General features: G+C 41.0%; 1 protein-coding gene across 6 annotated transcripts; it reads right to left on the reverse strand.

Moving 5' to 3' along the window:
* Positions 1 to 1,101: 1,101 nt before the first annotated feature.
* Positions 1,102 to 22,825, reverse strand: cetp (cholesteryl ester transfer protein, plasma). 6 transcript variants are annotated; one of them, XM_061773765.1, is made up of 18 exons: positions 20,289 to 22,825; positions 19,635 to 19,808; positions 18,716 to 18,830; positions 14,481 to 14,612; positions 14,153 to 14,223; positions 13,952 to 14,039; positions 13,748 to 13,817; positions 13,580 to 13,640; positions 10,589 to 10,680; positions 9,960 to 10,059; positions 9,582 to 9,661; positions 9,425 to 9,475; positions 8,465 to 8,611; positions 5,364 to 5,431; positions 5,032 to 5,071; positions 3,832 to 3,901; positions 1,980 to 2,065; positions 1,106 to 1,898 (listed from the first exon to the last, which is right to left on the reverse strand). In XM_061773765.1, exons 2-18 carry the CDS (start codon positions 19,777 to 19,779, stop codon positions 1,800 to 1,802), a joined length of 1,515 nt encoding a protein of 504 aa, XP_061629749.1. In that variant the 5' UTR covers positions 19,780 to 19,808; positions 20,289 to 22,825; the 3' UTR covers positions 1,106 to 1,799. The 6 variants fall into 6 exon arrangements, 4 of the variants coding, with proteins under 4 accessions (XP_061629751.1, XP_061629749.1, XP_061629750.1 ...); XR_009788586.1 differs by lacking the exons at positions 1,106 to 1,898; positions 1,980 to 2,065 and adding exons at positions 2,079 to 3,299; positions 3,404 to 3,570; XM_061773767.1 differs by lacking the exon at positions 18,716 to 18,830 and having other exon boundaries at positions 1,102 to 1,898.
* Positions 22,826 to 22,940: the final 115 nt, after the last annotated feature.

Raw genomic sequence — 22,940 nt, forward strand, 5'->3', positions numbered from 1 at the left:
GGAAAATGTTCCTCAACGTACAATTGCAAGGAATTTAGGGATTTCATCATCTACGGTCCATAGTATCATCAAAAGGTTCAGAGAATCTGGAGAAATCACTGCATGGAAGCGACAAGGCCGAAAACCAACATTGAATGCCCGTGACCTTCGATCCCTCAGGCGGCACTGCATCAACAACCGACATCAATGTGTAAAGGATATCACCACATGGGCTCAGGAACACTTCAGAAAACCAATGCCAGTAAATACAGTTCGGCGCTACATCCGTAAGTGCAATTTGAAACTCTACTATACAAAGCAAAAGCCATTTATCAACAACAACCAGAAACGCAGCCGGCTTCTCTGGGCCCGAGCTCATATAAGATGGACTGATGCAAAGTGGAAAAGTGTTCTGTGGTCCAACGAGTACACATTTCAAATATTTTGGGGAAATTGTGGACGTCGTGTCCTCCGGGCCAAAGAGGAAAAGAACCATCCGGACTGTTATGGACGCAAAGTTCATCTGTGATGGTATGGGGCTGTGTTAGTGCTAATGGCATGGGTAACTTACACATCTGTGAAGGCGCCACGAATTCTGAAAGGTACATACAGGTTTTGGAGAAACATATGCTGCCATCCAAGCAATGTCTTTTTCATGGACGCCCCTGCTTATTTTAGCAAGACAATATCAAACCACATTCTGCATGTGTTACAACAGCGTGGCTTCATAGTAAAAGAGTGCGGGTACGAGACTGGCCTGCCTTGCAGTCCAACCTGTCTCCCATTGAAAATGTGTGGCTCATTATGAAGCGTAAAATACGACAACGGAGACCCCGGACTGTTGAACAGCTGAAGCTGTACATCAAGCAAGAATGGGATAGAATTCCACCTACATCACTGCATGTAAGCGGAAAGGCCGAAAACCAACATTGAATTCCTATGACCTTCGATCCCTCCGGCGGCACTGCATCAAAAACCGACATCAATGTGTAAAGGATGTTCCTCAAATTTCTCAGTCTTTTTTGCCACCTGTCCCAGCTTTTTTGGCACGTTTTGCAGCCATAAAATTCTAAGTTAATGATTATTTGCTAAAAACAATCAAGTATATCAGTTTGAACATTAAATGTCTTTGTAGTGTATTCAATTAAATATAGTTTGAACGTGATTTGCAAATCATTGTATTCTGTTTTTATTTATGTTTAACACAACGTCCCAACTTCATTGGAATTGGGGTTTTATAACATATAAACACAGTCTTTCTTGCCCTCAAGATGTCAAGTCTAACACTGGAGTACTCGGAGAAAAGCCACGCATGCACTGGGAGAACATGCAAACTCCACACAGGCGAAGCAGAATTTGAACCCCGGTCCTCAGAACTGTGAGGCAGATGTGCTCACCAGTCGTGCCACCCTGGTCATTAGTTAAAAATTCAGTACAAACCTAGGATCAACAGTATCCTAATTACTGTGTAGCGTTCAATGTTTTAAAGGCTGAGGGTACAAACTGCCTGTACAGAGGGAAGAAGCTGAAATTCTCCATTTAGTGGGTAGGAGCCATCTTTTTTCTTTTCCTGTGGATGGCTGGTGTTGTCTAACCCAGTGGTGTCCAGAGGAGGGACATCCAAATAAGTAATATGTAAATTTTTCTGGACTTCAACCCGCCCGCTGACGAATGTTCTCAGACAGGGAAAACTCTGATAGAGTAATTATATCCACACAGTCACACACATAAATAAATATAACACTGTATATAAATTACAGTGTTACTTGTGGAATGGGGGTGAGGTAAAAGGTGCTCAAACGTTTGTCAGATTTGATTCTTTATTGTTGAAGTTTGCCTGTTTGCTGTAGTGTCATTTTGAGGAAGTCAACAAGGAGGTGATGAGGAAAACCAAAGTCCATCTGTATTATCACAAATCCCTGAGCAAAAGGGAATAACAATAAGTGTAAGAAATGTGCAACAAATGGCAAATGACAAAAATCCATTAAAGTGATACTTACATCCCGAGAAAGCACTTGTGGGTTGTAGATGTCAAATAAGTATGCTCCCTGTTTGTCCAACAGCCTGGTTATCTCCGTTTCAAGTACTAGAGCAGCAACCATAGAAGAGGACCACTGTCCATTCAACTCAGATGTAATTGTTGTGCTGTGATTTATCAGTTGAGTGGTTCAGTTGTGTTTTGACTACTGTAATTTCTCGTGTATAATGCGTATTTCCCCCCCCCCCCCTAAGAAATTGTCAAAAGTCAATAGTGCGCATTATACATAGGTATAGGGGCAAACGGGAAAACACGTTCACATTTTATAAATGTATGCCGCCACCGAGTGGTTATGAAAAAGGTGTGCACTTTCATTCCAAAATGCCAACGCCATCTAGTGGTTATGAAAAAGGTGTAGCCTACACTTTCATTCCAATATGACAGAGGTGTACGTATGACTGCATATATGTACAGTTGTGCCTATAAGTTTACATTCCCTGGCAGAATTTGTGAAATATTGTTTTGTTTTTTAACGGGGAGAACATGCAAACTCCACACAGGCGGGACCGGGGATTGAATCCGGGTCCTCAGAACTGTGAGGCTGACGCTCTAACCAGTCGGCCACCGTGCCGCCGACTGAACAACAACCATCATTAATTTCTTTATGGTTATCTTTTGTTCAATGATAATGCTTTTCTGAAATGCTTGACAGTTTAATTTTAATCCCATTAAAATAAAATTCAATCTGTTTCGCCTGGTCCTTCATCTTTTCTTTAAAGAATTGTATAAATTCTTACAAATTCTGCCTCGGTAATCAAACATTCTATTTTACTAAATAAAAGTAGGGATGTGCATTTCAAAATTAAAGCACTTTAATTTAAAAAAAACTATTACGTGTTCAAATAAAGTGCTTAACCTCAGAATAATTATTTGAAAGAAAAACCTAACAAAATACAGATAATACTTTATGTTTTGATCATATGGGTAGAAGCAAAATCATGGATTGTAAAAATGCATTATACATGGGTGGAAGGGTTTTCCAGAATTTTTAGGTCCACTTTGGGGGTTCGTCTTATACATGGCTGCGCATTATACACGAGAAATTATGGAATTTGTTTGTTATGTATTAAATGTTTGTTTCAATGCTTGACTGTTTGGTTTAGTTTACATTATTTTGGGTGTTGTCTTTGAGTTCCTTCCATGCATGGTAATTGAATGATTGAACACCTGAACATGACCGACTGCCTCGAGACTTTTGGACTGACACTTGTACCAGCCAATCAGGTGGTACAAGCTGGTCACATTGGCCTATGATGGCTGTGGGAGGGACCCCTCCTACGACCTACATAAACCATTTGAAGAAGAATCATCTTTTATTGTCATGAACATGCATGCATGCACACGAAATTTGTTCTCTGCATTTAACCCATCACAGTGAACACATACACATGTTAGTGGAACACACTGGAGCAGGGGGCAGCTGAAGCGCCCGGGGAGCATTTTTGGGGTATCAGTGTCTTGCTCAAGGACACCACAGCCGTGAGTCCGGGGGATGTTGGCGGTGGTCCAGTCGGGGTTTTGAACCTAGGTCCCCCACGGTGGCAGGCGATGATCTTAACCATTGGGCCACGGCAGGATGTTGTGGCAGACATTAGGGTAGTCAAAGTTTTTAAATGTTTTGGTTATTCACAGAATGATGATGGAGTATGTTGCAATGGAAGGATGGTAAACATTGCACTCACTTAGCAAATGACTAGACTAAACATTTTACACTACATATAAGTAACATACAGTATCAAATTGGTGGATGTGTGGTGAGATACAATTGTGGTTGTCCATGACCATGCAAAAATTATCATGTATTGGGTTCTTACCAGACAACACCTTGGGGAGGCCTATCTTCGTCACGGTTTCTTGTATGAAATCCAGTTGCGCTTGATCTTTCTAAAATGATCAATCAGTAAATTAAATATTTGGTTGAGATAATTGCATGATTGTCCATAATTACTCAGAATCCAAAAATGTACAGTTTTGTTCCTCATGAGGACATTAGTGGACATGAGTTTCATACTAAAGATTAACACAGCTGCCAGCATATGAGATTGTTCAATGAAACATACACTCCAGACTCTTGACATGAATAATTTCATAAACAATGTAGGGTTGTACACGTGTGGAAAATAGCTGCAAAATTATTGGGAAAACTGAAACATTTCCAAGGGAACTTTTTAAAATTTTACACAAAATAGCTGCAAAATTATTGGAAAAACTGAAACATTTCCAAGGGAACTTTTTAAAATTTTACAGTTTGCCTGGAACTAAAGGATGCACTGTGAATTATATAAATCTGACATAAAAACTGTTTTGAATTATAAAATTGCTGCGTACAATACATTGAAGGGAATGTAAACATTTACTGTATACTGTAATTGCTTACATGCCCTTTAGTCTTTGGAGTTGCTACTCACCCATCAAGTGTGATATTACACAAGAAAGTAAATCTTGCGTTGTAAGCGAGACATTTTCAATTTTACATTTCCATACAAACTGTCCCATGCTGATTTTCACTATCCTAGACATGGCAGCTAAGCTTAGCAGCTGCCTTTTAGTGACAGCCAGGGTCCAACTGCCAGACGACACGTCAGCACTAAAAAGTGTCAAAGCCAAAAGTAGAGCTGCACTGATTAGCATTAGTTAACAGTGTTATCAGCGTTTGCTTGTGATTGCTGGGACAAACTCCAATGTTTGACTAAGCTGTCGACGTGTGGCGGGCGCATTTGTGTTTGTCGATACATGCGTCAGATGCATGGTTCCGCACACTAATTGACAAGAGTAATTTGGAGGTATGTGCTGCCTCCACGAGTGACAATCGAAAAGGCTTTAACTGTCAGTGAGTGGGCTTGCTGTAATTTTACTTGATTCTTTTGTGTACTTTGAAGATTGTGAGAGACCTGTTATCAAGAACAAAGACAAAAATGTACAATATGTCTGTTTTAACAAAGGCATCCCCTAGACATGAAAATGACGAGTGGTTGTGAAGAGAATATGGGATGACATCAGCACAATCCACTTACCAGAGGATTTTGGTATAAATCAGCATGTAGTACAACAATCCTGGAGGAATAAATAAATGATCACAGATGAGTGTCTGGCATCCGAGGTGGGCGCAAAATTCTAAATGTTTTCCTTTGTGCCTCAGTTCTTGAAGACTGGGCCACATGACCCATTTAAACTCAACTTCAGGTAAATTTCAAACAATAAAAATGCATTATCATATACAACAATGTACAATACCCCCTCGATTTTCTCATGCATTGGAGGACACTAGATAGTAGCCTGAATCCAGTGCATCCCATTGAGATATAATTTGTTTGTTCTTAATAAAAAAGAATGAGAATGGTCTTACTCTAAAGGTTTGCTGTGCAGTAAGACGTGTTTGTTGGCATAAGAAGCTGTGACAGTAGTGGTGATGAACTGCAGAAGAAACAAACAACAGGAACATTATGATAAACACATTAATCAGAGAAACATATGTTATCAAACATCCGCTCCGGGGGCCAAACATGGCCACCAGGGTGTTGATTCCGGCCAGCGGGATGTATTTGAAAGTGAAAAATGTAGTGAAGCGACTGTGCAATTACTGTATATGTTGGGTTAAAAGTTATAAAATTCCCGTCAGTCTGTGAGGTGTGAGTGAGTGTGTCTCGGCTGAGTCCTGACTTGTGATTGAATGAGAAAACCAAGGTGGTGGGCATGAGGTACGAAAGAAAAACGCGTATAGAGGAAAGCAGGTTGAGCAGACATCTAAGTTTGTTGTTATTTTTGCGTGATTACGTTCGCCGGTGATCTATCATAAGTGGAATAAAAAGATTGTTGATCGACCCCTCCTTTGTTGCATCTGAGCCCACGCTGTACTATAGATAACCATGGACTTGTCTTATTATTGTACGCTTGAACTGCTAGAAGAGATTTTAAACACTTTTCTCCCCCATGACACTTCAATGACCACGTCACTGGCTTGGTGGGTCACATCCAATATCTGGTCACTGGTCAAAAAGTGCCTGGAACGTCTGGTAAAGAGGTGCAATACAGTGGAGGCATGTGCACACATAAAACGCAAGTGGCACTCGGCACCTACCCTGTTGTCCTGGATGAAAAAAGTCCCCTATTTGCTGAAGCCCATTTTTTCTTCATTCATCAATATTTAAAAAAATACAAATGACCCTCTGTCTCCTCAATTCCACCCAAAATGTTTTGGTATCTGATGGGCATTTGAGTCCTTGGGAGAATTTGACATATGATATATGACATTGAAGGTTTGGAATTATTTGTACCCTTCTTCTGACTAATAACTTTGAACAATGAGATCCCTCTGAAGCTGCGGAAGCTCTTTGCAGGTTGTGTCGTAAGATGTGACTACATAAATGTCAATCAAAGGAAATCAGAGGCATTTTAAATGGCAATTTTGTGTTGACTCCCATTTAAGTTGAGTTTGAATGTTAATTGATGAATTCTAAACACAGCCACATCCCCATTTATAAGAGGGCAGGTGCACTTGTGCAACCATGTTATCTCTTTTTTTTTCACTTCCCCTCTCTAAAAACATTGTATTTTTTTAAAATTGAGTTTTATATGTGCCCTGCGATTGGCTGGCGACCGGTTCAGTGTGTACCCCGCCTCTCGCCCGAAGATAGCTGGGTTAAGGCTCCAGCAGGCCGCGACCCTAGTGAGGATAAGGAGGAAAAAGAAAATGGATGGATGGATGAGTTGTACAGGTTTTTTGGATAATGGTGCACATTTTGCACTCACAGTTTTGGAAACCAAAGACCTTTGCTAAAATTCTATTTGAGGACTTTTCATCTGCTTTCAACATTACGCAACCTCAGATTCCTGCAGACATTTTTCCCAGTGACTTATTTATTTATTTATTTATTTTAAATGGTACAATAAGTCACACTAAATTGTAAACACCAATAGGACCAAAGAAATGTCCATAAACTTGACAAAGTCAGCAATCCACTGACACTATGATCAATGGGGAGAGTATTCAGGTTGTTACACAACCACAATCACGTTTTTACTACATTTTGGTTTTGAGAATCATTATGCACATGTAGAAAATGGAGTGAAAATAATTCCTAGATGTTTATAAGTTGACTACATTTTTAGTGCAATATTGCATCCTGCGGTTCCAAATACGTGTGACTGAAAAGTTTTGCGCCTTTGTGTACAATCACTGTAATCAGTTATAATGCACACACGATGATAAACCGAAGCAAACTGCACATTTTCAAAATTGGACCGTGTTTCCAATGTTCTGTAAAAAGATAGGGTATTAAATATTAAGATTTTCCTATTGTACTTGTATTAATTGGGATCAAAACAAAAAGCTAACACCAATTTACTGTTATTTATAGAAATTATGAGTATGATATTGGTTACAACAAAACATGATTTTTCTAGTCTGGCCCACTTGACATCAAATTAGGCTGTAGATTGCCCCTGAACTACAACGAGTTTGTCACTCCTGATCTTATGTATAGAATAGTGAGTGTTGTACTTTTGTCAACAGGTTATTGTACAACTACAACAACTACTTCTCCAGTCTTACTTCAACAAATAGAATTAGACCAATATTACTGTATTTTATGAGCCTAGTACAACATCAATTTTCTACCGCTTATCCTGTACAGGGCCAAAGGTGAGGTGGATCCCATCCAGGAGATGGCGTACAACACCATGAACCTGCAAGCAGTTAAACGCAGGGCACATAGACAAATTCACACATCCACACCTTTGGCCCATTTAGAGTCTTCATTCAACCTAACGTGAAAGTTTTGGGAATGTGGGAGGAAGCCCAAGTACCTGGAGAAAATCCGTGCAAGCACGAAGGGACTATGATGCAGACGTACTAAGCACATATGCATAATGTATGACAAACTTGATAAGATAATCAAAGAATCATATATTTTAAAAAAAGCTCATCTTTTCCATGCAATTGTTTTTCAGCGGTTCACTTTAATGTCACCAATGAGCTCAAGTATTGTTTCAGTCATAAAATGTGATTTCATAATGGCTAATTAAAATGCTTTTAGCAGAGCTTCAAAACGATCTAAATATTTGTTGAGTGTGATTTTTCCTGATTTTCTCCACAAAAAGATATTTTTAAGTGTACATTATATCGTTCCATCGATGTCAATAATACAGAATCACTTTTTAGTGAAGTAACGAAATTAGACCAAAATTATCCTGCTTTCACTACTTCTGGCACATTGGTTATTATACTCTAATAAACGACTTCAAAGAAAAATCATATTCACTCATCGCTGATACAAGTATGTCGCATGTAGATGAGGATAATGCTCGAATAGGTAAATGTTTCCTATTCAGCAAATATTGTTGATTGCAAATTGCCCCTCTCGTCTTTGTTAAAGTAATGCTCGAGTACCCATTACTTTGAAAATGCATTATTTATCATTTCGAAACTCAATTTTCACACAGTCTCACCGTTTGAAAGAAGAGCGTTTCTTGACGTTCACACCGCAGCTGGCCAGAGGCCTCAGCCCAGACAGTTGTCCCAGAGGTGGAAGTGTTCATGCGGGGCACAGACGAACTCCACACGTGTAATTCGGAATAACTTGTTTCTGAAAGGCACTTGACACACAAACACACACAGCAAGGCAGTTTGTAATTATCTCCAGGCTGGAAGAAACCAAAGTGTTTATATGCATACTTTGTATGCGTTTATACGGAAGCATATTGCATCCACTTGGATTAAAAAAAATATATATATATATAATTTATAGTATAATTTTTTTCAGGGCTTTGTTTTTGACTATTTTTTTCTGTTTTTCTGACAAATTTTATTCCCACCTGTTTTTCTGACTATTTTTTTTCTGTTTTTCTGACTATTTTTTTCTGTTTTTCTGACAAAATTTTTTCCCACCTGTTTTTCTGACAATTTTTTTCTGTTTTTCTGACAAATTTTTTCCCACCTGTTTTTCTGACTATTTTTTCCTGTTTTTCTGACTAATTTTTTTCCCACCTGTTTTTCTGACTATTTTTTTCTGTTTTTCTGACAAAGAATTTTTCCACCTGTTTTTCTGACTATTTTTTTCTGTTTTTCTGACTAATTTTTTTCCCCACCTGTTTTTCTGACTATTTTTTCCTGTTTTTCTGACTAATTTCTTTCCCACCTGTTTTTCTGACTATTTTTTTTCTGTTTTTCTGACGAATTTTTTCCACCTGTTTTTCTGACTATTTTTTTTCAGTTTTTCTGACGATTTTTTTCCACCTGTTTTTCTGACAAAATTTTTTCCCACCTGTTTTTTTGACAATTTTTTTCTGTTTTTCTGACTTTTTTTTTTCTGTTTTTCTGACTATTTTTTTTCTACCTGTGTTACAAGTGAATGCAATACGCTTCCGTATGTTTGTTCTTGGGAGTGAATAATATATGGTCCACAATACCTTTTTAAAAAAGTCAGGCATGGTTGTCGAGACGTTTGTCTTGAAAAGTTCCTGAAATCAAATTCATAAGCGTTCTTAATGCTATTTGACGTATTTCTGCTAAGTTGTGTTTTTGTACATCATGGTGGATATGAATCAATCTGAGGTGTTTGTTTACAATCAACTCTGCTCCAGTGATGTTGAGCCGGAAGCGACCATCTTGGTGGGCAGCTGTCATCAAAGGGTTTAAGACGCGGTCTAAGAGTAACAATACGTTTTATCATTTCATCACTTTCCAAAAACAGTACCGAAAACAATCTTAAGGAGGGAGTGCATTAAGTATGCATTTTTGAGAAATAAAGTCTGTTACCGTAACCGTAAAAATGATCATTATTTTTAACAAGATGGTCAGTAGCTCTTTTTGTTCAACATGGCAGCTTATAAATGACAATTTACATACTAATTCAGCAACACCGCCAGCTAACGTCATCTTTTAATACTTAGTATTTTATGAGGTATGCACACTATATTTTATCATATTACGGAAAATGCTGACCTGAGATCCAAAAATAGAGCATCCTGTTGTCAGTCAGCTGCCTGGGGTTGAAAGTTGAATCACTAATGACAGCAGAAGAGTCATTATAGTTGGTGAGCCCCTGGAAGATGGAGAAAAGAAGAAAAACAAATGGTAAACGAAATAATTAGTAACTTAAAACAATCACTAAGATATTGAATTCTGCGTCGTTTTCTGACAGCTGTGGGATTCATTGCCACTTTCTGGGTTTGGTATTTTACGACATAATCGCTTTTACAGTTGTTTGCGCTTTTATGAATGCGTGTAATTTATCATTTACAATATTGTTAATGTCTCTGTTATGACTGCCGCTTGGTGATGAAATCATAAATGTGAAAAGGTTCTCAATTAACTTACGTGGTTAAATACAGGTGAAATGACAGAAGCAAACATATCTGCAATATCTGTATGCATGTTTGTTTCAAAACGCACACTTTGTCTCTCCCTCTATCTTCTGTCCATCCATCCTCGGTCAAGCGAAACGGTCAAGGCAGACAGTCTTGGTTCTGTTTAAAGCATTTTTCCTTAGATTGAAGTTTTATCTGTTCGATGTGCTGGATTTTGACTGCCTGCATAGGTCAGGGTGTTTTGAATATACGAATACTGCTTACCTTGTGGTATGATTCTATGTAGTTAGCAGTGATGGTGGGCGCAGCGGTCACACCGATATCTACTGTGATGTCACCGTCACTGAGGAACTGCTCTGAAAGCACATCAAGAGACTACATTATCTCAGTGATGCAAGTTGTATTTTGGGCATTTATATTGGCTAAATAACTATAGTTTATATGCGCAGGTGGCTTTACGCCCCTTCCCAGAATTGCCGCCTCCTGGCACTATATCCGTTCCAGTAATCACACGGGCCAGGTATTGCCGCACCAAACCGCATCCAATGTGAGAATTTTTGCATGTATTGCCAGTCCTTGTTTTTGCACTTTAAGACACGCCATTTTAAATTCCAATGCGAGTCTTACCACACCTCCATCTCCAGTCCTTCTTTGAGTTCTACTGGAGCACCAGGGTGAAGTGGGTCACATCGACATATTTGCCTTCATAAAGATGCCCTTCCATTTTTGACAAGTGATTATAGAATGAGCTTCAGGTCACTTCCTAACTGGTTATTGGTTTCACATCACAATCACGGAGGTCGTGTCCCAGTCAACCTCTGTAGGGTGGGGAGGGGGTCCCCCCCTTTTCTCTCTGGTCTGCCACAGGCTCCTGTCGGCTGCCGGTCGGGCTGGGCTGGACTCGCGGGAGTCTAACCTCTTACTTAACACACTCTGGAAATTTTATAATACTCACACTGTACATACTCCGCACACACATATCTCATTCAGGGTCCACTGGTGGACTCGCACCAGGCATGGTGCGGCAGGCGCCGGGCCGGGGGCTGACACATCTGCATTGGTTTCTGGTATGGTCGCGCCCCGTCCCCTTCACTGCTCTGCCGTTCCTCCAGTTTTAATGCATTATACACCCGTCTGTGGGGGAGGGGCAGGGTCGGGCTGGGGAGGACACTTGGCCAGGTGTCCGGCCTGCTCTCTGGCCCGCCATGCTTCTCTCCCGCAGATTTTAAATGCACTACATACATTTGCATATCCTTGTGCCCTGTGACCGTCTCGCCTCACCCCCACCAGTTTCGCCAATTTGAATGCACAACACCCCAACAAATACAATCACAGTACAGGGACAATAGTTGCCAGTCAGGGACCTGGTAACCATAGTAATAAGGTGGGTGGTGGGTTTTCACATTTATCTTGGTTAGACTCCTGGGGCCTGCGCTCCCCATCCTCCTTTGTTTGTCGGGCCGCGGAGGGGTGCGCCCCGCCTTCCTCTTCCGTCTCTTGGAACCCTCGCCCATCCTTGCTCATGACGGGCACTTAACTTGGGCTTGCTTTGGCGGGTTATGACTGTTTTTTGGGAGGCTGCTGGCTCCTGCGTTGGGGCCTGTTGGTGGCTGGGGACCCCGGGGGTGATGGGGGCTGTGATAGCGGTGGGGCTCGCTGGATGGCGGAAGGGGTTTGGGGGGGCGGTGGTCCGGTGCCCGTGCCCCTCCCCTTCGGTCAGGTTTGGGACTTTCCTGGGTCCTGGGGGTCGGTGGCGTCCCCCTGGATGGGTCCCCTGCTCGACCCCCCTCCCTCGAGCTCACTGTTCCTCGATGTGCCGGCTCAGAAACTCCGTACACCAGTTGACTAACATGCATGTGATATGGTGTTCAGTCACTAATAAGTTTGATCGAAACACTATAGACTTCAATTACTAATGCTGGGATCACTAATAACAACATAGGTTATACTAACAACTCACAGGTTCTTACATGTGTTTAGACACTAAAAAAGAATCCCACTGCACCACTCGACAGTAGCACTGCCTTGCTCATTTTCCCACACCATGTCCTGCCCTTTTCTGTCCTTTCTGTCTTATCTTGTTCTCTTGGCTAGTTATTGCATGTCCTCACTGGATGTGTCCCCCCCCCCCCCCCCCCACCCACCAATCTACAAATGACTGTTGTAATGTTACTTGTGTTCAAATATCTAGACTGTCTCACTATTATTCTGCTGTGGTTTTCACCCCTAGTCCCCTTGTCCACTCTGTCCCTCAAAACCCTTTTATGTCCTGCTGCATTTTCAATAACCATAAGAATAATTACAAAAATTTAAAAATAAGCAGTGTATTTCCAACTCCCCTGTTGCACAGCAAAACTGTTCCACCACAAAGGCGTACGGATCCAACATTCTGCAAAGCCATGCAGCTGGACAGAGCAGGTTTATAAATAAATCAATAAATAAGAACTGTGAGGCGGATGTGCTAACCAGTCGACCACCGTGCCGCCCAAGAAATACACTACCAGTAAAATGTTAGGAGACAGTAAATATCGTGAGAACTTTGTTTCAAAACTTTTGATTGGTAGCCTATATTTAATATTATTGTAAGCCACTGTAACATTATGCAGTTTGCATATTGACACTGTGCTTAAATACAGGAAAGTATAAAAAGTGTACTGAAAATAATTCAATGAACTTGTACCACACAGAAAGGTAAATAAAAAATGTTACCCAATTAAAAGTTGAAAAAACAAACAGTTCTTAAACAAAATAAAAATGTATTTTCCTAAAAAGTTAAATGCAACTGAACTATAGTTAGGCAGTGATTCTTTCGCATACCACTAGAGGGATCCCGCATACCACCAGTGGTACTTGTGCCACACTGAGAATCACTGGTTTAGGATAATTTTGTTGGATGCACCCAATAATCGGCCCTTTGCTGATTTTGGGGGAGGGGGAATTCTAAATTTTGTGACCATAATCAGTTTCTGTTTGACCGCGCTTCACCGTTTGATTTACAGACCTAAACAGAAAGATGAAAAACAAAAGAGACAATAATTGGCCAATGGCTATAATACAATCACTTTTGGCTATGGCACTTTAAGCCCCACTTTGTTAACCCTGCAATTTTTTTTAGAGGTTAGAGAGAGAGTTAGTTAGTTCGAGGTTTGTTGACATATTGGCAAGTTTCGAATGTTCAAAAAAATTATTGAAAAAGTACAAAGCGGTAGTAGTTCAGGTAGAGGTAGTAGTTCAAGTACTGCAAGTTGAACCCACCTGCTCTCTCCTGTATGAAGTCGGCTAATATGTTTGCCACTTTGTTGATCTCCTTACAAATCTACATTCGAAGAAAACCCAACATTTTTTTTTAACAGAAGAACAATATTGTGGCTATGATTTTGATGATTATATCAGAATTTAAAGATGATTGGATTTAGCCCTTACCTGTCCCTTGATGACTAGTTTGACAGTAAACGTGATGAAGTCAGTGAAGAGCCTCTTGAGCCAGTTTGGTCTGAATGCGTACACACACACGCGCACACACACACGCGCGCGCGCACACACACACACAATGTGAGCAGAGATTATTCAGCTCCCAACCTGACTGTTATTAAACTTTATTAAAGAGTATTTACTATCGTAACTCACTCTCTCGCTCCATGCAGGTGTAAATGCAGCTTGTCAAAGTTCAAGTAACAAGATGATGTGTCTGCTGCTACCTTCCCCTTACCACAATCTGAGACAAGACGGTCAATATAAATTTAAAAAACAATAATAATATGCTCAGATTCACAAATTTCAGTTGTTTTTGAATCAAAGCTGACACAGTTTGAATAATAACATACTTACAAAGTTTGGGGTTGATTCCAAGGTCAGTCTGTGACTCAATCTCAAAATCAATTGATTGAGCAATATTGACTCTAGATGAAACAAAATCAAATGTATTTATATTTTCTGAAAAAACAATGCATTTGCACTTATGTGAGTGAGGAGATGGAAGCCTCGTTGAAGTGTGTTTTGTTGCTCACGTTTGCTCTCTAAACTGTATTTGAACAAAAGGATTTTATATATTTTGCACGAATTATTAGAAATACAAACACTGGGTAAGAAATTGAATATAATTATTGGACACATCAATGATTTTATTTGATGAATTTAATTTTACAGACACACTCACAGCCAACTGCCATATCCATAATGTATGGTCCCTGTGAAGACTGCGGATACATTGCTTATCTCCATGGAGATGCCTTCACCCGGACGAAGCTCAAAGGAGCTCTGACCAATTGTCAGGTTGTGAATTTCCAAACTGAAAATAGAGGCAGAAACACCACATGATTTAAAGGCATTTAATTTACCAACTGTGTGTATGTTATACAACCCCAATTCCAATGAAGTTGGGACGTTGTCCGGATGGATCCTTTCCTCTTTGGCCCGGAGGACACGATGTCCACAATTTCCAAAAACAATTTGAAATGTCGGACCACAGAACACTTTTCCACTTTGTATCAGTCCATCTTAGATGAGCTCGGGCCCAGAGAAGCCGGCGGCGTTTCTGGGTGTTGTTGATAAATAGCTTTTGCTTTGCATAGTAGAGTTTCAGGTTGCACTTACGGATGTAGCGCCGAACTGTATTTACTGACATTGGTTTTCTGAAGTGTTCCTGAGCCCATGTGGTGATATCCTTTACTCATTGATGTCGGTTTTTGATGCAGTGCCGCCCGAAGGTCACGGGCATTCAATGTTGGTTTTCGACCTTGCCGCTTACGTGCAGTGATTTCTCCAGATTCTCTGAACCTTTTGATGATATTATGGACCGTAGATGATGAAATCCCTAAATTCCTTCCAATTGTACGTTGAGGAACAAATGCAGCCCTATGGAATGCAGCCCTATGGGGGGGCACAAGTCAGTGCAAACTGTAGGCCGGTCCCAAGCCCGGATAAATGCAGAGGGTTGCGTCAGGAAGGGCATCCGGCTTAAAACCTTGCCAAACAAATATGAGCGTTCATCCAAAGAATTCCATACCGGATCGGTCGTGGCCCGGGTTAACAACGTCCGCCACCGGCGCCGTCAACCTGCAGGGCGCTGTTGGAAATTCAGCTACTGTGGGTCGAAGTCAAAGTCAAAGAAGAAGAAGAAGAAGAGGTGGAAAGCGGGTTCTTCGGCAGAAAGAGAAGAGGAAAACACAGAGCCTAGAACTGAATGTGGGGACTTTGAATGTTGGGACTATGACAGGAAAATCTCGGGAGTTGGTTGACATGATGATTAGGAGAAAGGTTGATATATTGTGTGTCCAGGAGACCAGGTGGAAAGGCAGTAAGGCTAGAAGTTTAGGGGGAGGGTTTAAATTATTTTACCATGGTGTAGATGGGAAGAGAAATGGAGTCGGGGTTATTTTAAAAGAAGAGTTGGCTAAGAATGTCTTGGAGGTGAAAAGAGTATCAGATCGAGTGATGAGGCTGAAATTTGAAATTGAGGGTGTTATGTGTAATGTGATTAGTGGCTATGCCCCACAGGTAGGATGTGACCTAGAGGTGAAAGAGAAATTCTGGAAGGAGCTAGATGATGTAGTTCTGAGCATCCCAGACAGAGAGAGAGTCGTAATTGGTGCAGATTGTAATGGACATGTTGGTGAAGGTAATAAGGGTGATGAAGAAGTGATGGGTAAGTACGGTATCCAGGAAAGGAACTTGGAGGGACAGATGGTGGTAGACTTTGCAACAAGGATGCAAATGGCTGTAGTGAACACTTTTTTCCAGAAGAGGCACGAACATAGGGTGACCTACAAGAGCGGAGGTAGAAGCACACAGGTGGATTACATCTTGTGCATACGATGTAATCTGAAGGAGGTTACCAACTGTAAGGTAGTGGTAGGGGAGAGTGTGGCTAGACAGCATAGGATGGTGTTGTGTAAGATGACTCTGGTGGTGGGGAGGAAAATGAGGAAGACAAAGGCAGAGAAGAGAACCATGTGGTGGAAGCTGAGACAGGACGAGTGTTGTGCAGCTTTTCGGGAAGAGGTGATACAGGCTCTCGGTGGACGGGAAGAGCTTCCAGAAGACTGGACCACTGCAGCCAAGGTGATCAGAGAAGCAGGCAGGCGAGTACTTGGTGTATCTTCTGGCAGGAAAGGAGAGAAGGAGACTTGGTGGTGGAACCTCACAGTACAGGAAATCATACAAGGAAAACGGTTAGCTAAGAAGAAGTGGGACACTGAGAGGACCGAGGAGAGGCGAAAGGAATACATTGAGATGCGACACAGGGCAAAGGTAGAGGTGGCAAAGGCAAAACAAGAGGCATATGATGACATGTATGGCAGGTTGGACACTAAAGAAGGAGAAAAGGATCTATACAGGCTGGCCAGACAGAGGGATATAGATGGGAAGGATGTGCAGCAGGTTAGGGTGATTAAGGATAGAGATGGAAATATGTTGACTGGTGCCAGCAGTGTGCTAGGTAGATGGAAAGAATACTTCGAGGAGTTGATGAATGAGGAAAATGATAGAGAAGGGAGAGTAGAAGAGGCAAGTGTGGTGGACCAGGAAGTGGCAATGATTAATAAGGGGGAAGTTAGAAAGGTATTAAAGAGAATGAAAAATGGAAAGGCAGTTGGTCCTGATGACATTCCTGTGGAGGTATGGAAGCATCTAGGAGAGGTGGCTGTGGAGTTTTTGACCAGCTTGTTCAATAGAATTCTAGTGCGTGAGAAGATGCCTGAGGAATGGAGGAAAAGTGTACTGGTGCCCATTTTTAAGAACAAAGGTGATGTGCAGAGCTGTGGCAACTATAGAGGAATAAAGTTGATGAGCCACACAATGAAGTTATGGGAAAGAGTAGTGGAGGCTAGACTCAGGACAGAAGTGAGTATTTGCGAGCAACAGTATGGTTTCATGCCTAGAAAGAGTACCACAGATGCATTATTTGCCTTGAGGATGTTGATGGAAAAGTACAGAGAAGGTCAGAAGGAGCTACATTGTGTCTTTGTAGATCTAGAGAAAGCCTATGACAGAGTCCCCAGAGAGGAACTGTGGTACTGCATGCGGAAGTCTGGAGTGGCAGAGAAGTATGTTAGAATAATACAGGACATGTACGAGGGCAGCAGCACAGCGGTGAGGTGTGCTGTCGGTGTGACAGAAGAATTTAAGGTGGACGTGGGACTGCATCAGGGATCAGCCCTGAGCCCCTTCCTTTTTGCAGTGGTGATGGATAGGCTGACAGATGAGGTTAGACTGGAATCCCCGTGGACCATGATGTTTGCAGATGACATTGTGATCTGCAGTGAAAGCAGGGAGCAGCTGGAGGAACAGTTAGAAAGATGGAGGCATGCACTGGAAAGAAGAGGAATGAAGATTAGCCGAAGTAAAACAGAATATATGTGCATGAATGAGAGGGGTGGTGGGGGAAGAATGAGGCTACAGGGAGAAGAGATGGCAAAGGTAGAGGACTTTAAATACTTGGGGTCAACCGTCCAGAGCAATGGTGAGTGTGGTCAGGAAGTGAAGAAACGGGTCCAAGCAGGTTGGAACGGGTGGAGGAAGGTGTCAGGTGTCTTATGTGACAGAAGAGTCTCTGCTAGGATGAAGGGCAAAGTTTATAAAACAGTGGTGAGGCCAGCCATGATGTATGGATTAGAGACAGTGGCACTGAAGAGAAAACAGGAAGCAGAGCTGGAGGTGGCGGAAATGAAGATGTTGAGGTTCGCTCTCGGAGTGACCAGGTTGGATAAAATTAGAAATGAGCTCATCAGAGGGACAGCCAAGGTTCGATGTTTTGGAGACAAAGTTAGAGAGAGCAGACTTCAATGGTTTGGACACGTCCAGAGGAGAGAGAGTGAGTATATTGGTAGAAGGATGATGAGGATGGAGCTGCCAGGCAAGAGAGCTAGAGGAAGACCAAAGAGAAGGTTGATGGATGTCGTGAGGGAAGACATGATGGCAGTTGGTGTTCGAGAGGAGGATGCAGGAGATAGGCTCTCATGGAAAAGGATGACGCGCTGTGGCGACCCCTAACGGGACAAGCCGAAAGGAAAAGAAGAAGAAGAAGAAGTACGTTGAGGAACATTGTCCTTAAACTGTTGGACTATTTTCTCACGCACTTGTTCACAAAGATGTGAACCTCGCCCCATCTTTGCTTATGAATGACTGAGCAATTCAGGGACGCTCTTTTCTACCCAATCATGTCACCCACCTGTCCCAGCTTTTTTGGAACATGTTCCAGCCATAAAATTCTAAGTTTATGATTATTCGCTAAAAACAATCACATTTATCAGTTTGAACATTCAATATCTTGTTTTGTAGTGTATTCAATTAAATATAGGTTGAACATGATTTGCAAATCATTGTATTCTGTTTTTATTTATGTTTAACACAACGTCCCAACTTCATTGGAATCGGGGTTGCACATTTACTCACTTTTCAAGGCCATATGATACTTTGCCAATGAAGAGCACTGTATTCTCTGCTTTAACACCTGGATATCTGGCATGCTGAAATGCTGCCTCTATCACTTTGGTGGTTTTCTCATTCACTGTATAAAAAACGAGATTATAGCAGTCCTGATCAGAAGCATATCACACATCACCACTCAGTCCTTCATCTGCACATGCATACAGACAGGAACGGGATTTTCCAATAGAAAAACTCGCCAGGACACACATTTTAATTATAAAACTCAATCATCTAATGCAGCTCACTTTTCAGAGTATAAAAATAGTAAAACTCATTTATAAGTATTGTCAATCCACCTAGTATTTTTATACAGCAAAAAAAAAGGGGAAACATGACAAAGACCATAATCCCAAAAGATAAAAATAATTTCAAGCGATTTAAAAGTGATGGATTGGCGTATTTAAAGTGCTGCACTGAAGTTTGATGTTGCAATTTTAGTTTCCAGTTAATGTTAGGATTTCGCGTGAGCTGGAACCTATCCTAACTGACTTCGGGAGCGAGCCGGGGGTTGCTGGGTATACCCTGGATGGGTTGCCAGTCAATCGCAGGGCACATATAGACAAACAAGCATTCACACTCACATTCACACCTAAGGATAGATCAGTCTTCATTAAACCAAACCAGGAGAAAATTGATACAACCACGTAAGAGCAAACTCCTCACAGGAAGGCCAGAGGTTGCGGTTTAACCCCCCCCCCCCCCCTCCCTTAAAACAGATGTGCTAACCACTCCTCCAATAAAAATAACTAATACTTTTGACAGTGAGGAACCAAACGGATCATTATTACCTTAAGGCATAATCCCTCAAGTCAGATAATAAGTGAAAGGAAACAAGTATTTAAAATAAAAACAATGCCAACAAGTGAACTACGTCTATACTCACACACTACAGCTGCAGGGTATGTGAGACGACACGCGGCTCCAGTGAATCTGTAGGCTTGGACAGGATCCTGCAGGCATCCATGAATTGATCCGTACAAAGAAAACAGCAGTAGCAGGAGTAACAGTGGAGAGACGCCATGAGTCATTTTGCAAGAAGACTCTTTGACTCTGTAATCTGTGCGTTTTGTTTGGATTTGTGTCAACACACACACACACACACACACACACACACACACACACACACACCTTGGGTTCAGGGCAAGATCATATTCACAGTTAGACTCTTTTGTCAATGTAGTCCATGACTTGTGCTCCAGCTTCTAAATTTTAACCGACTTGTGATCTTGTTTTATCTTTCAGAGAATCTTATAGGTGTTGAAGAAAATGCAATGTATTCATCCAGTTTTACAATCTGAGTGCATCACTTGATGAAAACACAAATACTGTACTAATTTAGATTTGTCTGTCACTCTGAGTCTTTCATTGTCTGACCAAAGTGTGACTTTTTCCATGCAGTAAACAGTACAAAACCTCAACATTTAAATAAATTAATATTACAAACTATAAAGTATTTGTTTCTAAAGTGGGAAGAAATCACTCACTGAGCTTAATTATGCCTTGTGGATATAAGCATGTCAATACGAAGAGAACAAACCTTTTGTCCACCCTCCTCAAATGTCTTCTGTCCTTGCGTTTCCTAATAAGAGGTTAAACCAGTGTACCCGGTCAAAAATGCTGATGTTCCAATGAACAGTGAAACTAAATATAGAAGACCATTCCAGTATGAACAAGCTATTGTCCAGCAGTAAGCCTTTTTGAACCCAGTTACTTTTATTTGTACTTGTTGGTGGTAAGTGATTGACAGCAGTCTGTATTTATGGATCCTTTAATATAGCACCATCTAGTGGAAGCATGTGTGTACACCACATTCACCATCCTGTAAGGGTTACCCCAGAGCTGACGACTGTATTCTATCAAGGTGGTATTGAGTTTTGACAGTTTTTTGTCTTTTTTTAGCACACAATTTTCATTGTGGTCTTTGTGGCGTTAGGTTTGATTGTGTAAGAAATGGTGGTTTGCATGATACAATGAAAACACTGTGGGCTGTATGGCATTAGGTATGATTTGCCAACAAATGGTCGTTTGCATGACTACCAGGTTAGGCAGGAGGCCAACTTTCTCTCTAGGGCCCAGAGGTAGCTTTACTCTGAAGCCCAGTCTTTAGCTGCAGAAATACAGTACAATGCGTAAATTCACCAAATACTGTAGACGACCATTGCTGCACCCTGATGAAAATGCAATTTATTTCTCTCCATATAACCAAAGTCAATGTCAACATAGAGAATCACCAAAAATCTGAGGCAATATTTTTGCGCTTGAGTGTAATGTTTTGAAAATAGTGTTATATTTTTTATTTAGTGTTTATGCAGTCAACAAAACTAAACTAAAATGTGATAAAACAAAATGCTTCAACAATTAAAAAGTTGTATCAACAAAACTATACCGAAATAAAGCTCTGGCTTTCAACACAGCAATATTTAAAAATAAAATTGCTTTGTGAAATGGTTTTCTTTTGTGCGATATGTCAATCATTATATTTGCACGCCCTTGTGGTGTTTAAAAGAAAGCAAGCGCGCTGGGAAACAAAAGCCAAAATTAATGCAGTTAGGTTCCCTTAATTCTTTTTCATCATGTAATGCAAGATTTGTTTTAATGATCAGTTTGTTTTATTAATTTACTTATTTCTTGCTGTTGCTGAATTAAATATGTAATTTTGTATTATATTTTAGAAAATAAAATGTTCAGAGTAGTTTTCATCGGGGTGTGCGTGCGTGCATGTGTAAACGTGGTTGGTTGGGGGGGTTGAGGGGACGCTAAAGGCGAGTTTCACGCAGGGTGCGATTCGAGCTTGGACTGCCACTGTTTATGACTCATGACCAACCAAACAAACACCCCCAGTATCCAGTCATGTACTGAGCAGTGAACACTGGGGCCGCCTGCCGATGTGATCATGTGAATGTTCTACTGTTTTCACTGGGGTCACTCAAACTAGAGAGCACACTCCTGGTTGAAATATTTATCATGCCTTGGTTTTGTGTTGACATGGCAAGTTCATGTATTTAAACCTGGGGGCAAAAACTCTCTGTACTCTAAGGGAAATCAATAGTAACTGTAATCACAACTGTGGCTCATCTGAAACAAACACTAACACATTTAAGTTAAGAATATTTATTGCATCTTATTGCAACTATTCCCAACATACAAAACAACTCAACATAATTCATTGAGAATTTTTTTAAATATTCATATATACTGTACACAGTGACCAAGGTCACAAAATCTTCTCCTTCACCAGGGTATAAATCCTCTAAGTGGGGGATAACTGTATGCCCCATATACAAATTATTTAATAAGAGGATGAAAAGCACGTTTCATCAAAAAAGTAGATTATGATCACAAGTAACTAGCAACAAGATATGACAAAGAAAATGCTGTAAAGACAGTTGGAACCCATTACTTAGGGCTTTCAAGTCATTTAATATGTATATCCATCCATCCATTTTCTGAGCCGCTTCTCCTCACAAGGGTCGCGGGCGTGCTGGAGCCTATCCCAGCTATTATCGGGCCGGAGGCGGCGTATACCCTCAACTGGTTGCCAGCCAATCGCAGGGCACATGCAAACAAACACCCATTCGCACTCACATTCACACCTACGGGCAATCTGGAGTCTTCAATTAACCTACAATGCATGTTTTTGGGATGTGGGAGGAAACTGGAGTGCTTGGAGAAAACCCACGCCGGCACGGGGAGAACATGCAAACTCCACACAGGCGGGGCCTGGGATGAACCTCAGTCCTCAGAACTGTCAGGCGGACGCTCTAACCAGTCAGTCACCGTGCCGCCTAATATGTGTATGTATGTATGTGTGTGTGTGTGTGTGTGTGTGTATGTGTGTGTATATATATATATATATATATATATATATATATATATATAAAATAATTATTCATTACAGTTCAAATCGTTTTCAAGAGATCTCGGTTTCATGTCGAATCTCAGTCTCTACCATTTATATAATAACTGATTTAATAACAAACAACCCCTGTGTAAAGATGCTTGCATACAGTATTAAAGTGCATACTACGGTATATATACAATATTTTCATTATGCCAACAGAATTTACAGTATCCAAAAAGAAGCAGTCTGGAATGGACATGCTGGACTGATTTGCATTTCAGTATTTCTTCTCTTTGTGTAGATTTAGTATGTGTAGTATGTTTATGTATCCAGTCAGTCAACTTGTCA

This window comes from Phyllopteryx taeniolatus, chromosome 5 (assembly GCF_024500385.1).
Source record: "Phyllopteryx taeniolatus isolate TA_2022b chromosome 5, UOR_Ptae_1.2, whole genome shotgun sequence".
Lineage (NCBI taxonomy): Eukaryota > Metazoa > Chordata > Actinopteri > Syngnathiformes > Syngnathidae > Phyllopteryx > Phyllopteryx taeniolatus.

Bases quoted from the DNA above. Each gene is read 5' to 3' on its own strand.
- cetp (XM_061773765.1), bottom strand. From the start codon at position 19,779: ATGACTCATGGCGTCTCTCCACTGTTACTCCTGCTACTGCTGTTTTCT. The intron at 18,831-19,634 runs GTGAGTATAGAC...TTTTTTATACAG, and splicing joins ATACCCTGCAGCTGTAGTGT to TGAATGAGAAAACCACCAAA. The intron at 3,902-5,031 runs GTAAGTGGATTG...TGATCATTTTAG, and splicing joins ATTTATACCAAAATCCTCTG to AAAGATCAAGCGCAACTGGA.